This window comes from Phascolarctos cinereus, unplaced genomic scaffold, assembly GCF_003287225.1.
Source record: "Phascolarctos cinereus isolate Bilbo 61053 unplaced genomic scaffold, phaCin_HiC Scaffold_9;HRSCAF=440, whole genome shotgun sequence".
In the NCBI taxonomy this organism is placed as follows: Eukaryota; Metazoa; Chordata; class Mammalia; order Diprotodontia; family Phascolarctidae; genus Phascolarctos; species Phascolarctos cinereus.
Window position 1 is genome coordinate 263,820,817 of NW_027556402.1, and position 14,610 is coordinate 263,835,426.

The 14,610-nt window shown below is 54.3% G+C and overlaps 1 protein-coding gene across 1 annotated transcript in view; it reads left to right on the forward strand.

The window, feature by feature from the left end:
- The first annotated feature begins 1,447 nt into the window (after positions 1–1,447).
- Positions 1,448–14,610, forward strand: part of MOB2 (MOB kinase activator 2) — a 98,288-nt gene continuing 85,125 nt past the window's right edge. Inside the window, exon 1 of the mRNA XM_020970762.2 lies at positions 1,448–1,639. Coding sequence (XP_020826421.1) covers positions 1,623–1,639 — 17 coding nt within the window. The 5' untranslated portion in view covers positions 1,448–1,622. The remainder of the gene's footprint in view (positions 1,640–14,610) is intronic.

A 14,610-nucleotide genomic window follows, 5' to 3' on the forward strand; every position in this document is an offset into this window, starting at 1 on the left:
CAGGACAGTCCTGCCCCTCCCCAGGCCCTGGGTGGGTGGGGGGAGAGCTGAGAAGGTGACACTGAGGTTCTTTTCCAGCACCATCAGACCACAAATTTCAAATCTGAGGTAGACATTGGGAAGCTGTGGGACATGAGTCTCCCCTTGCGGGGCCTCTGTTTACCCATCTGTAGGATGGGGGGCTGGATTTGATGGGTTTCATGTGAACAGGCATTTGAAAGCATTTACTACGTGCGGACCATCATGCTACACTCTAGGATCTGGACAGAAGCATGGCCATGATGTGGTTTCTATTGCCCAGCTGGATGGGCTTGACTTTTCCATTCAGCTTGTCCAGTGGCCTCCCCTGGCCCACTAAAGTCCACAGGTATTTATAAAGGGGCTGCTATGTGCCCATGGAGGGGAAGGTTGAGGAGAGCGGAAAGCCAGGTTCTGCTGCCAGTGAGCTGAGTGACCTTGGCCAAGTCATTGTTATGCCTGCCCTCCTTTCCCTCAGTCAGCCGGTCAGAAAACATTTATGAAGCCCCTGCACCGTGCCAGGCACTGTGCTAAGCAACGGGGAGGCAGATATGAAAGATCCTTTGCCCTCTAGGAGCTTACAATTGAGTGGGAAAAGACAACAGCCAGAAGGAAGGTCCCCGGAGGAGTGAGGTGGGGTGAGAAGTGAGCAGGTGACTGGCCTGGGCACCCTCCTTCGGAGGAGGAGCCCCGCCAATCGGAGGGTTCCCAGGGCAGAAGGTGACCAGCAGGATGAGTGACCGCGGAAGGATTTTCCACCTTTGAGAGTCTGCATTTCTCCAGCCCCTCTGGAACTCAGTCTCCCTGCAGGCTGAACGAATCCCTTTGAAAACCTGCGGGCTCCTCAGACGCCTGCCATGGCAAGCCCAAAGCCTTCTCTTCTCCCTCATCCAGGCTGGGGTGTGGGTCGGGAAAGACGCAGCCTCGCACCCTGCACTGCTCGTGCCCCGGAGCCACGTCAGGCACTGATGAAGCCCCTACTATGTGCCCGGCTCAGTGCTCCAACAGACCAGTGCCTGCCCTGAAGGAACCCACTGCCCGACGGGGGGAGACGACGTGGAAAGGGCCCAGATCAGTCATCGTGGGACTGCCTCCTCGCTGGGCCTCAGTTTCCCCTTCTGTGCACTGAGGGCTCTGAGCTGGACGGGCGCAGCGGTCTCTCCCCCGCTTACTTCCATGATTTCTTGTTTCCCCGGCGCTGCCTCAGTCCCCACCCCCCACCCCGCGCACCAAACAGGCCGCGCGTCCGTCCCGCGGCTGGCCTTCCCTCCCTCCCTCCGCTCTCCTAGACTCCTCCGTGCCGCTCCAGGTTCCTCCGGCAGAGGGCGCTGTGGATCCGCATCGCCGCGGCTGCGCCGCGAGGACTCCATTTCCCAGAAGTGCCCGGGGAAGCCGGGGAGGGGCGGAGCGGCGGGAGTGGCGTCACGTCCGGCGGGGCCGGGGCGGCGGCGGCGGCGGGGGGGTGGGGCGCGCGCGAGCCCGGGAGTGTGAGCGTGTTTACTTCCGGTCGCCGCCGCCGCTGCCGCCGCCGCCGCCGGAGGGAGACTGAGGCAGGTCGAGGCGGAGCAGGCCGAGGCGGCGGAGGAGAGCGAGGCCCGGCCGCCATGGACTGGCTCATGGGGTGAGTGCGGGCGCGGCGCGGAGGCAGGTGGGGGCCTGCGGGCGCTGAAGGGGTGCTCCGCTTCTCCTGCTCCCGGCGTTCAAGGCCTTGGAACGACCGAGAGAGGTCAGGGCTGGAGGGAAGGGGGAGGCCCGCTTATCCGGGATGGAGAACCAGGCGTACGAGGCGCGGAGCACAGACCTCGGGGTGTCTGTTCCCCCTAACCCCCAGCGGCGTGTGCCCGGGCTGGGATGGGGGGCGAGGAGCGCGGGGTGTGCGGGTGAGCGGCATCGGCACGTGCCCCGAAGGGCTCCCCGGGGCCTCTCCCGACTCCGAGCCTTTGCCTGGCTGTGCGTACCGGCACTGCGCCGTCCTCCTCCTCTTCCTCCTTCTTCTCCTCCTCCCTCCCTCCCTCCCTCCCTCTCCTCCGGGGGACCATGTCTTGCCTGTGCCCTGCTCGTCCCGGCGGTCACTCCCTGAGCCTGGGAGCCCCTGCAGGGAGGGTTTGCCCCCATTGCAGCCCCCACGCTCAGCACTGTGTGTGGCCCATCGTGGACACCTTCTACCTGACTACTGACTGACTGGCTGATGATGACCAGCCAGCTGGACCTGGGCTTGTGTGTGTGCGTGGGGGTGCTTCTTTGACCCCAGCCTTCCCAAAGGACTAATGCATTTGGGGAGCACTTGGGTCCAGGATTGATTCAGGGGGTCCCTGGGCTGGGCCAACGGATGAAGCCCCATTTCCTTGGGATCAGTTTGCTCTGTTGTCCTGAATCTTGTGCCAGCAAAGGGGCAGCGCCCCTGGCAGTCCAAGGAGGGCAGCTACTGGTCTCCATAAGGGACCACTTGATATGTCTGCTTCTGTGGGGTCCTCATTGCTTCCAGGGAGGAGGAAACTTGCTTCTCCAAACTCCAATGTGGGCAGTCAGCTGAGAGGGAGAGGACTTTCAGGGCCAGGGTGCTCAGTGCCGTGTCTCTTGGGGGTCAAGATTCATGGCTGGAAGAGTTGGCAGGCCCTCTGACTGCCACCAGAAATGGTTGTTGAGAGAGATAAGGAAGGAGGACAGAAACTGTAAAATTGGTGGTTTGTTATTCATTAACTTGGGCTTGGCCTTAAAGGGGAGAGGGGTGCGTGTTATTTGTGACTCTTCCCTGAAATGTGCCTGCTGGTGATCCAGCACAGTGGAGCAGCTGTCTCTGTGCCCATGATTCCCAGATCGGGCTGTCCGGCCCAGGCCTCCCACCTGACCTCTGTCTTTCATCTCCAGCTAGATGTCCAGCAGACACCTTAAACTTAACATCTTTTTCCCTAAACCCCCCTTCCTTTTCCTGTTACTGTCAGAGGCAACACTGTCCTCCCAGTCCCCCTAATTCCACAACCTAGGAGTCATCCTGGATTCCTCATCTCCCTCCCCTATCCAGGCAGCTGTCAAGGCCTGTCCATTTCCCCTCTGCAGCATTTCTTGTCCATTTCCCCTCTGCCACATCTCTTGTCCATTTCTCCTCTGCCACATATTTTCTCTCTTTCCCTTCTGCGGCATCCCTTGTCTTTTTACCTCTATAGCATCTCTGGTCCATTTCCCCTCTTCCACATGTCTTGTACATTTCACCTCTGCAACATCTCTTGTCCATTTCACCTCTGCAGCATCTCTCACCTCTCCAAAGTCCCCTTCTCTCCTGTGACACATCTCCCCACCTGATGCAGACCCTTATCACCTCATGCCTGGACTGTTGCAGTAAGCTTCAAGGTCTGCCTGTCTCAGTCTCTCCCCACTCCAGTCCATCCTCCACTCAGCCATCCAAGTGGTTTTCCTAAAGTGCAGGTCTGACCATGTCACCCCCTACTCAGTGACCTCCAGTGGCTCCCTGTCATCTCTACTATCAGATATAAAATCCTCTTGGCCCTTCAGAGTCCTTTAAACCTGTCATCTTCCTACCTTTCCCCTGACCCCATGATCCAGCAATACTGGCCTCCTGGCTGTTCCACAAACAAGACACAAAGTAGATGGTTAATAAATGCTGTTGACTTGGCTTCACCTACTACATTTAAGGCATTGCTCTTGGTGTTGAGGGTACAAAGCCAAAGCATCCAGTGCTGAGCATGCAGGCCCTTTCACAGTGCTTGACTTTCTTAAATCCAGCTTTGCCGTTAGTGCCCACTCAGGAAAAGGGTGCCCCCTTCTCCTCCTGTCCTCCCTCCCCCGCTCGGGTCTGATTTCTGGCTGCCTGAGTGCTTCTGTGCTGAGGGAGGCGAGGCAGCCTTATTTTCTGCTCCTCCTGCTGCTTCTCAGGAAAGGGAGGGACCTACTTCCTTAGGAAGCCCAGACCTGTCGGGGCCTGGCGAGGTGGTGACGCCTTGTGGCGCTGGCCTGGTCTCTGTTCACACACATCTTCCCCTTTGGGCATTTTGTTGGGAGTGTCTCTTGATGTGTTTACTCAGTGTCTTCTGGGATGGTTGCTCCCCTCTCTCTGGGTGGGAGGTGGCTGGAGGAGGAAGGGAGGCCCCGTGGCTCTGGTCACACTGCTCCAGTTGTAGGCCAGGGAAGCTGCTTTTGGCACTGTGAAATGACAGGGCAGCAGAGGTGGCTGGCCTTTGTGCCCCAGAGCCTCAGGACTTTGGTAAAGTAAAGCCACTGCTTTATCTCCTTTTTAGGAAAGGAAAGTGACCATTGGCACCTTCCTGTTGTTTCCATCTGAGCCCAGAGAAGCTGCTGGGGTTGTCCTGACCAGCTGTGAGGTCCCTTCCTGCTCTGAGCTTCTGGGGCTCCCCCTGGAGCAGGCCGTGTCTCCTCTTCCATGTAGACTAAGGCACTGGATGTGAATTTCTTTTACCTGATAGCAGCCTTGGAAGAAGGAAACTAGCATTTATAGAATGCCTACTGTGTGCCGGGCACTGTGCTGAGACATTACAAATATGGTCTCATTTGGTCCTTACTACAGCCTTGAGAGGGAGGTGCTGGCATTCAACCCATTTTACAGATGAGGAACCCGAGGCAGTGATGCCTTGGCTGGCCTGATCTGGGGTCATCCTAGCTCTCTCTGTGGGGCCCCCAGCTGCCCCGGCAGGGCCCTTGCTCAGTGAGGGCCCTGGAGAAACTTTGGCTTTGTTTGATGAGTTGTCTATGGAGGCTGAAGGAGGATCTGGCCTCAGTGGACAGCAGGCACTTGTCTTTCAAGCCCAGTCAGAGTCACGGAGTGAGGGCCAGCCCCTGGAGGTGCATGTGGGCAGTGGTGCTCCTTTGTGGGCTCCCTAGGGAAGCCTGACTTGGCTTCATGCTCTGCCTCATCCCGAAGGGTAGAGATGCTGCCATGTGCCAGGCCCTGCCCCATGATGGCCTTGGCATGCCTTCTGCCAGGCCACTGCCCCCTGGCCAGACTGAGCTAAGCTCTTTTTACCCTCATGCCTAGGCCTGGTGGGCTGTGAGGCAGAATCGAGTAAAGGCTAGTGGAAGGCCTGTCTCTTTCTGTGGATCTGGACCTTTCCCGTGAGAAATTCAGGTTTCAGAATGAGGCAGGCCAGACAGAGCAGCAGCAGGGCCTGGGCTTGGGAAGAGGGGTTCAGGTCAGGCACGTCTGAGGCTGTTGGGGGCGGCAACAGAAGGAGCCCCGAAGACTTTTCTCTCCTTTCCTGTTGAATCTGTGTTGAGACTCCTACTGAGACGTGTGAGGAGGAGGGGGAGCCTGTGGCTGGAGGGACACAGGGGGGCTCAGCAGCGTCTGCCTGGCGGGTCAGTGGGAGACGGTGTGTCCAGCTGTCTGGTGGGCCAGACAGACAGAGTGGTCAGTGCAGTGACCGGCATGGAGGGAGGAGGACAACTGTAGGGACAATAGTAACCATAGGGCTGCAGCCTTGCCTGGAGCCCTTTAAGGCTGGCCAAGAGCTTTGCAGACAAAGATCCTCTTTGGCTCCTCGTTACAACCCTGGGAAGCGGGGCTGTTATTATCCCACTTTACAAAGGAGCAGACTGAGGCAGGCAGGGGTTGAAGGGATTCCTTCAGGTTCATAGCGCTTTCAAGTGTCTGGGACAGGATTTGAATGCAGGTCTTTCCTCCTCTCCCTCCTCTGAGGTGTGGCCAGTGCCGTCGCATAGAGGAGGCAGAGGTGGGCGGGGAGCGGGCTGACTCCCTTGGAAGGATGCTCCTTTGGCGCTTCTCTGCATCCAGGACTGGCAGCGACTCAGGAGAGTGGCCGAGGATATGGGGGTTTTATGGAGGGTGCGAGAAAGGGGGTGAAAAGCCTGCAAGGAGCAGACAGACCCCCTTGGGTGTGCGGGCATCGCACCTGTTGCTGGAGGCACAGAGCCCAAACCCCGAGTGGCCCCTGCCCTCTGAAAGCTTACGTTTTTTCTCGGGGTCCCCTAGAGTGAGGGGTCAGATTGGACCCAGGGAGATCAGAGAAGACGGTGGGGGGGGGTGTTTTCTGGGAGAGTAGAGCTAGGTTGACCACACCCATCCATAATCATCCATTTCTGGCGACTTTGCTTCTTTTTTGATATGGGAGTGCCTCGTGATTGAGTGCCAAGGACAGTATCAGGTCCCACCCCTTCATTTTACAAGGCACAAAACGGTTCAGTCCCACCTACCGGTTGTGTGGGTCAGAGACAGGATTTGAACCCAGGACTTGGACTCCAGAGCTAGGGTTCTTTCTGTTGTCCCCTATTTCATGTTGTGTGATGACCCCAGTAAATAGGAATAAAACAATTCATGATTGGTACTAATAAAGGGGCTGTTTCAAGCCTAGAGCTGCACAGATATCAGCAGTGTCACATGGGGGCAAAGGAAACATCTCGTGGGGGAGGGGGCTTGCAGAAAGACTTGACCTTTTCCTCTGAGTGGTTGCATGCCCTGGGAACTTCACCAGAGGTGCAGGGAAGCATCCCTGTGGGACCCTGGGCTTGTCCCATGCGCTTTCTCAATTCAGGGAGCTCCAATAAGCATTTTTTTTTTTCAGTGAAAGACAAGGTTTATGAGAACATCCTTCATATTGGGCAGACTCTTAAGGAGTCTAAGAATTTGTATCGCTAATGCAAGTGCTCCAGATCTTAAGCATCTGAGCAGTGGCTAGATTGTAAGAATCTCAGCACCTTAATGGAGATGAGATGGACCTTATGTACAGAAAGACTGTGGGAGGGATGTAGGAGTGGCCAAGTAGTCTGCTGGGACAGTGAGGTAATAGAACCACCAGGGGCCGGTGGCCAAGGGAGAATGGAGCCTACCTAGGATTGAGGGTGGGAAGTGGCCCATAGGGAGATAAGACAGTGGAGGCCTAGGCTAGGTTAAGGGTAAGAGAATTGGGAGATTGAGCATAGCCACGTTGAAAGGCCAGTTGATAGGATTATAGCCTCAGGTGAATTTGGCCAGGTGGTAAAGTCCAGGTTTTTTCCTTTTTGGGATCCAGATCCCAAAGACATGGTCTTTTCCTTTCAAGGGTTCAGATCCCATCCCCGTCATTCCCCCCTCAAACAAATGGGACCCAAATTCTTTTGGGGTAAGGAATGAAGGTCTTGGCTTCTGAAACTGCTTTCTGCTGTCAAGAAGGGGTCCCAGAGAGGCTGACTGGAACCTAGCACAGGCTGCATCCAGGGGATGATGGGAACATTGGCTGGTACCTGCCTTTTGCTACTGACTGTAGATGAATGGCCTGTAGTCTGGAAGGCACAAATCTGACAGACTTGCAGGTCCCAGATAGGGAGAAGCAAAAGTGTAAAAGCCCCATTAAAATCATTTACATTTGACTTGCAGGATTATCTGATCTTGTTACTTTTTTAAAAGTTTAAGTAACACTTTTTCAGGTAAGTTTTCCACCCCTGGGTTCAGTAGTTATATAAGTGAATTTGCCAGAGGCTGTCTTTCACGTCAATTATCAGTCAAATTCTCCTCCCCAGACCAAGCTGAAGATGTTTCTGATTTAATTTTAGTTGTTGGGGGTATTGAGTGACTACACATTCAGGTCAAAACAGCAAGATCTCACACACTTGCATTGATCTTTTACTGACCACTAGCTCTGATTATAGATATTTGCTATAAAAGGATAACGCAGGGACTAGATTTAGGGCCCAGATATGACAGATTAAAACATCCTTTGGATTCAGATAATTCAGTTTTCCAACCATGCGGTATCAAATCCACCTCATAGCCAGAATAGCCAGGTGGGTAGCATTCCTTTTCAAAGGAACAAAATGGGGAAACTGAGCCGGGAGGATCCTATCTTAGACTGAGGCTAAAATTGCCCTCTCAGCTTTTCCCCATGCTGACTTGCCACCAGTATCACATTCTCTGAGTAGCTTGGGGCATTTCTCTCAGATGGTGGATTATTGATTATCAATGGATTATTATGATCCATCAGACAACTCAAAATCCCACGAGCTTTTACCTCAAATAGCAAGTTTCACTAATCAGAGCTTGGGAAAAACTTTTCCAGGATTTACATCTCAAGTTTAAATTTGTCCTGATGTAAAAAGCCAATCGTTGGACGTTATTTCTGTACACTTGCAAATTCTCAGCAAGCTGTACATAACCCAAACAAGCTTTGTGGCTAGCTTACACATTAAAACAATAATCAACAACAGCCAAATTATTTTAGTGGTAACTAAATTATGAAAAGTCGCTTGACATAACGCTACAGAAAGTTCACCAATTTGAAACTTGAAACAAAGCCATTACCAATCAGGTGACTTCACTTTGGTTAAATGCATTTCCAAATTTCTTTACACAGAGAATCAGCATCTCATCGTTAACAGTTAAAACTACAAATTTAAAAGAGCTTACCCAAGATTGGAGGCTAGCTTCATTACCTTGAGCAGGATGTACTGAACCTGGGTGATGCTTCCCGGCAAAGGTTACCCCAGGGCCCAAGGCCATTGCCAGGGGGCCCCCTCCGCTGTGAAGGGTAAATTCAGAGGTGGAGGGGAAGGGTGAAACTCTCTTCTCCTATGAGGGGGATTAACAGATACCCTCTTGACTTAAGGGAAGGGAGTGGGAGAAGGGAGTGACCAGGGTTGTAAGGAGGAGTTTCAAAACTCCTTAATGATCAATCAGAAAACCTCCAGAATCTGCTAAGATAGTTTTAGCTGTTCTAAGTTCTCCCTGTAACCTCCATGAAGGAAGATTCAGGGGTGTAGAGGGAAGGGAGTAAGTAAGCCTCAGGGAACCAAAAGGCAACTACAGTTTTCCCCAATTCTCTAGCGCCAGGGGAACTGACAGAATTGGGCATACGCTTCTGGATAGGGCATACATCCTTGTCCCCTGTGCTGCGGAAGGTGTACCCAGGTCCATGGCCTTGAATCGATCCAGTGGACTGAGAGCCTGAAAGCGTCAGGCCGAGTGCGAGACAGCCTTGTAACTGTCTGCCGGAAAAGCACCTCCAAGCCTTGGTGCTTGGAGAGCGACCCCAACTGCAGGGCAAAAAAGAAGATGCCTTCCAGTCTTGGCTGGAGAAGAGTTTAGAGTTAGGCAGTTTCCCCATATGGACTGCCAAAATGTCGAGGTCTAGGGGTTAGGGGAACTGGGACCCTACAATTACAACATGCAGGTCCTGCCAAATGAATTCGACCCAAGCCTTCTTTCAGCCAAAGACAAGATTTATTAGAACATCTGTCACATTGAACAGACTCTTAAGGAATCTAAGCATTTGTATCACCAGTGCAAGCGGGCCAAGTCTGAAGAATCTGAGTAGTGCCTAGATTGTAAGAAGCTGAGCCTCAATAATCATTTATTAAGCACTTACTGTGTACATGTGGTCCAGAGTGGGGCAAGTGTTCAGTGATCTTTTGGCACACACTCCTCACTCTACATATGGGGAAAATGAGGCCCAGAAAGATGACATGAGACTGGCCCCAGGGATCCTCAGCCAGCTGGGCAGTGACATACGTTCCCAGATGCCACTCGTCTGCTTACGGTTCCCCTCTCTACCTGACGTGATCCCCTTCTCTCAGGAGCCCAGGAGAGGCCTTCTGTCACACAGTCCCCAAGCTTGTCGGCACTGCCCCTTTCTGGGGGTTCACAGGAGCCCAAGGAACACTGCTCAAAGGGCCCAGGGAGATGGCCGAGGAGGGCCGGGTCCTGGGCCACGACAGCCCGGGCTGTGTTTTCCGCTTCCTGCCCTGGTCTGGAAAGTGGTACCTGAGCCTGGAGCACAGCAGGTCAGCTCCTGCACCCCAAGGCCAGACAGAGAGGCCAGGATGCCCCACAGCCCCATGGGGGTCCAGAGGCCTAGTGGAAGAGCACAGATGCCCATCATTTGGGGGACGGCCAAACAGCCTGGCAGATGGACCCCATGGAACATGACTGCACCTCATGAAGAGGCATTAGGAGCTTCCTGGTTCAGCCCTCACGGGCAGCCGAGGAGAGTGCTTCCACAATGTCCAGGGACCGGTGGCTGCAAGGACACAGGATGGGGGAGGCCTGGGGAGCGAGCTGCCCACTTAGCGTGGGCTTGTGAAGTTGTGGCAGCCCAAGGACCTGCCCTGGCCCAGGAGGAGCTTGCAGGAGCTCCTGCCCTCTGCTCCCATTAGACCGACCCCATGGCAGGGGACAGGTTCAGTTTGGAGGGACGAGGGGGAGCTGGAGGGAGGGCAGAAAGGGCCAGGCCTGGGGGCCAGCTACAGGGGTGAGGGATGGTCAGCTTAGGGAGGGGAAGGCTGAAGCAGGGACATGGTTGTGGTCTGTTCTGTACCAAGAGCCTGGAGAGGAGTGTGGGCTAGATTCTTGGACAGCTTTTGGTCCCGAAGTGGAGCAGCTGTCACAGGCATTGTGCGCAGGTCCTCTCCTCATCGGGGTGTTGCCTCAAAGGTTCTGGAGGGTGGGAGTCAAATGGGGTCACCGCTGAGCTCCGTCCCGTTCTGAAGTGATGGCATTTCACAATTTTGGGAAACCTTTCTCATGGCCCTGGGAGGGAAGTGCCTCTACTTGTATTCTTCCCATTTTACAGATGAGGAAACTGAGCCCAGTAGAGGTGATATGACATGCCCAGTCACACAGCTAGTACATTTCAGGGGCAGGAAGCAAAGGCAGGTCTGCAGTCAGCCAGCAAGCACAGTAACCTCTGGGGCCACAAGGAAAGGCTTTCTGTGCTAGGTGCTCACGGGGTCCTGGCAGCCAGGTGCTGTTCGTAGCTCCCTTTTACAGAGGGGGAAACTGAGGCAGACTGAAGGAAAGTGACTTGGCCAGTCAGTGAATCCAGGCCCCGTGCTCTGGGCGTTCTGGTTGTCCATGGGGCGAATGGAGCTACCTGGGCAACTGAGTCCGGTGGGCAGGGCCACAGCCCTTGAGGTGAGGCAGACGTGTCCCTCTCGTCTCCACGCTGGGGCCTTAGGCCATCAGTGTCAGGTGGCCAGAGGCCTGAGCTCATGGCTGCCTGGAGCCCTGCCCTCGGCGGGTTCCCCACTGCCGTCTGGGGCATTCCTCCTCCATTCCCCTGGCCTTGCCCTCAGACAAGTCCCTCTGGTCCCTGCTGGTGCCGGCTTCTCCCCTCAGAGACCTTCAGTGGCTCCCCCCTCCCCCAGAATGAAGTACGGCTTCCTTCTCCTGGCTTCTCCTGGAGCACGGGCCCTGCTCTGCCTCCCAGCCTCTCTCTCTGAGCCCCCACGGGCATCCCGCCGGGTACTTGCCACCCCTCCCCTGCGGAGCAGGCACTTCCACCTTCCTCCTCTGTCCCACATTTACACTCCCATTCCAGACTTCCCCAAGACTGGAGTCCAGGGCACCGCCCACCATCCTCCCAGGCCCCAGCCCAGCCTTCCTCTTCCAGCCCTGCCTGTGACTCATCTGCCAAACCATCTGTTACCCGGACTTCTGAGCATCTCCTGCAGCTGAATGGCACCAGAGCGCACAGAGCCCAGACGCCGACCGGCTGTGGAACGCTGGCAGAGTCACCACACCCCTGCCTTCCTCAGTGCCCTCAGCTCTTAAATGGGGCTGATAACAATGGGGTGGGTGTGAGCATTAAATGAGACAATACTGGCGAAGCAGTTGTAAGCACAGGGCTGGGCACATAGTAGGGGCTACATAAGTGCTGGTGGTTATAATAATTAATATTCTATTTCCTGTGTGTGTCCCCTTCTTTCATGACACTGCCCCAGCCTAGCGCAGGCCCCGTCACCTCTTACCCAAGCTGTCATGCCTTGCTGGGGGGGCCTGCCTGCCTCAGTGTCTCCCCCGTCCAGCCCCTCACAGGGCAGCCCCCTTGTTGCCTCCCTATGCAGTTAGCTCTAGCATTTCTGTGTCCCCTCAGGATCAAACGTGAAACTCTCCATAGCTTTTAAAATCCTTTATAACCTACCCCCATCATTTCCAGTCTTCTTATATCTCACGTGCACGCGTGCGCAGATACACACGTGCACATGCACACACACCCGTGATGCTGGTCTCCTTGAGGTGCCTCTGGCAAGAGCCTCCATTTCCTGGCTCCAGGCTTTTCTACCGGCTGTGCCCCCTGCCTGGCGTGCCCTGTCTGCTCATTGCTGCCTCCTGCCTCCCTTGCTTGCTTCAAGTCTCAGCTGCAGTCCCACCTCCTCCAGGAAGATTCTCAGGGCGCCCCTTCATGCCAGGGCCTTCCCTCTGTCGTTGTTATATTGTAGACTGTATGTGAGTCTTTGCTGCTTGTATCCCCCGTGCTTAGCACATGCTTTTTGTGGTTTAGTTCTTTCAGTCGCGCACGTCCCGTGTCCATGAGCCCAGGAGGTGCTCAGTCAGTGCTTACTGCCTGGTTTAGGGCACATCCTTCAGGCTGCTTTCTGTCCACTTGACCATTCCTGCTTCTCTGTAAGGCCCCTGAGGGCAAGGACCACGGTTTCCTCTCCTCTCTGTCCCTTACAGCGCCCGCCCAGAACCAGACCAGAGGCGGGCAGGAGGAGCCCCTTGCCAAGCTCTGCCACACTGTGCCTTGCATGTAGCAAATTTGATGTGTTGATGAATGAGTTTGCTTTTCTAGTTAACTTGGGGACCCCTGGGAAAGAGAAAAGCAAGCGTTGTGGACACAGGCGTCAGACTGAGGCGGCGCCTGCCTCTGTCAGGGGCCTCGGGAGCTGCTTCCTGGGTTTTGAGGTGAGGCCAGTGTCATCTGATGGGAGCCCTCTTCACTTCCTGTTCTTTGTCTCTACAAAGGGCTGATAGAAGTGCTTGTGTCCACTCGGGTCATCTTCCTCTTTCTTTGGTCTCGCCGAGGTCGGCCATGTGTGAATGGCTTGTGGGGCGTGGTTTTCCAGAACGGCTGGGCTGCTCCAGCCCCTCGGTGTCTGTTATTCCCTTTTGCCAGCTGTGCCAGCCTGATGGGTGTGGGGTGGCCCCTCAGGTTTGAATTTGTGTTTCCCTAACTATCTGTGGTTTGGAGCGTTCCTTCTGTGTGGCTTTGGAGAGCTTGCATTTCTTCCTCAGAGAACTTCTTGTCTGTTGTCTGACCATTTATCTGTGGGGGACAGCCCCTGTTTTTGTACATTTGTGTCCATTCCTTGTGTGTCTTAGAAATGAAGCCTTTATTAGAAACTTGGGTAGGACTTGTTTCTGAAGGGGAACACAGACCCTTGCAGGAATGCTCTCTTGTTGGGGTGCCTTTGGGGGTCTCCTGAGGCCCAGCCCCAGGGACCCTAGGGCCTAGAGAAAGGATGCTCACTGTTCAGTCTCTAGCTACTCCTTAGCCACAAACATTGTTCTGAGGGGTGGCCAGCTCTTCAGACAAGTCAAGGTTCCTCATCTTCATCTCCAGGCACCTCCCCCCCAGAACCTGTCTGTGGAAGAAGTGATGGAGGCAGGTTAGTGGGTGGGACCAGCTTGAAAGCCTCTTTGGACAAAGCCCCTGTGGTGGAGATTGACATCTGCCTCGACATGGTGACTGGAGCTGAGGTCCCAGTGATGGGGTTGGGGATAGGAGAAGCAGCCGCAGCTAGAGGGTCTGGGGGCTGAGCACGAGCAGGTTAAGCCCTGAGAAGCTCTGGATGCAGGAAGCGAGTCTGTGGAACTCTGCATCCCCTTTGAGGCAGGAAGACCACAGCCTGCTCTGAATTCCAGAGAGATTTCTGAAAGGGGGTGGGGTGGGGGAAGATCCTATTTGTACAGATATTGTCAGCAGTTCACTTTGTGGTGGCCAAGAATTGGTAATTGAGGGGATGCCCATCAGTTGGGGAATGGCTGAACAAGTTGTGGTATATGATTATGGTGAAATACTGTTGTGCTATAAGGAATGACAGGCAGAATGATTTCAGAAAAACTAGGGAAGATTTACATGAACTGATGCTGAGTGAAGTGAGCAGAACCAGGAGAACACTGTACACAGTAACAGCAACATTGTAATAATGTAACTGTGAATGACTCAGCTCTTCTTAGTAGTGCAATGATCCAAGACAAGTCTAAAAGACTCATGGTGGAAAATGCTGGTCGCTTCTAGAGAAAGAATCAAAGCAGACTTTTTCTTACTTTTTTTTTTTGTTGCGTGGCTAACATGGCAATTTCACATGTATAATGGGCATCATATTTCTTGCCTTCTCAGTGAGTGGGGAGGAGGCTGGAGGGAGGGAGAGAATTTGGGACCTAAAAACTATAAAAAAAAAAACAACGCTGAAATAAATAAATAATAATGTTTATTGAAAAATAATCCGTCATTTTCTTCAGAACTGGTCCCAAGTGCCACCTTCTACATGAAGCCTTTTCTGGTGGTTCTCTGCCCCCTCCCTATTACCTTGTATTTATCTTGTCCGTATTTTGTCTTCTGCCCAGGTTCTCCCCCTTGGTCCAATGTAAACTCCCTGGGAGCAGAGCCTGGCTTGCTGCTTTTCTCAGATCTTTGTGGGCGCCTCCTCGGTGCTTGTGGATTGATAGGTGACAATGTGGGAGGAGATTTTAGGCAGTGTACATTGGGAAGGAATAGCAGATGACAAACAGAAGAGCAGCTCCTGGCTGGGGAGGGCTCAGGCCAAGCTCTCCGGTCCCCCACCATCACCCGAGGGGGATCCTGAGAATCCTTGCTCCTGTCCTCTCATCACTGTTCCTGGGGAAGCCCA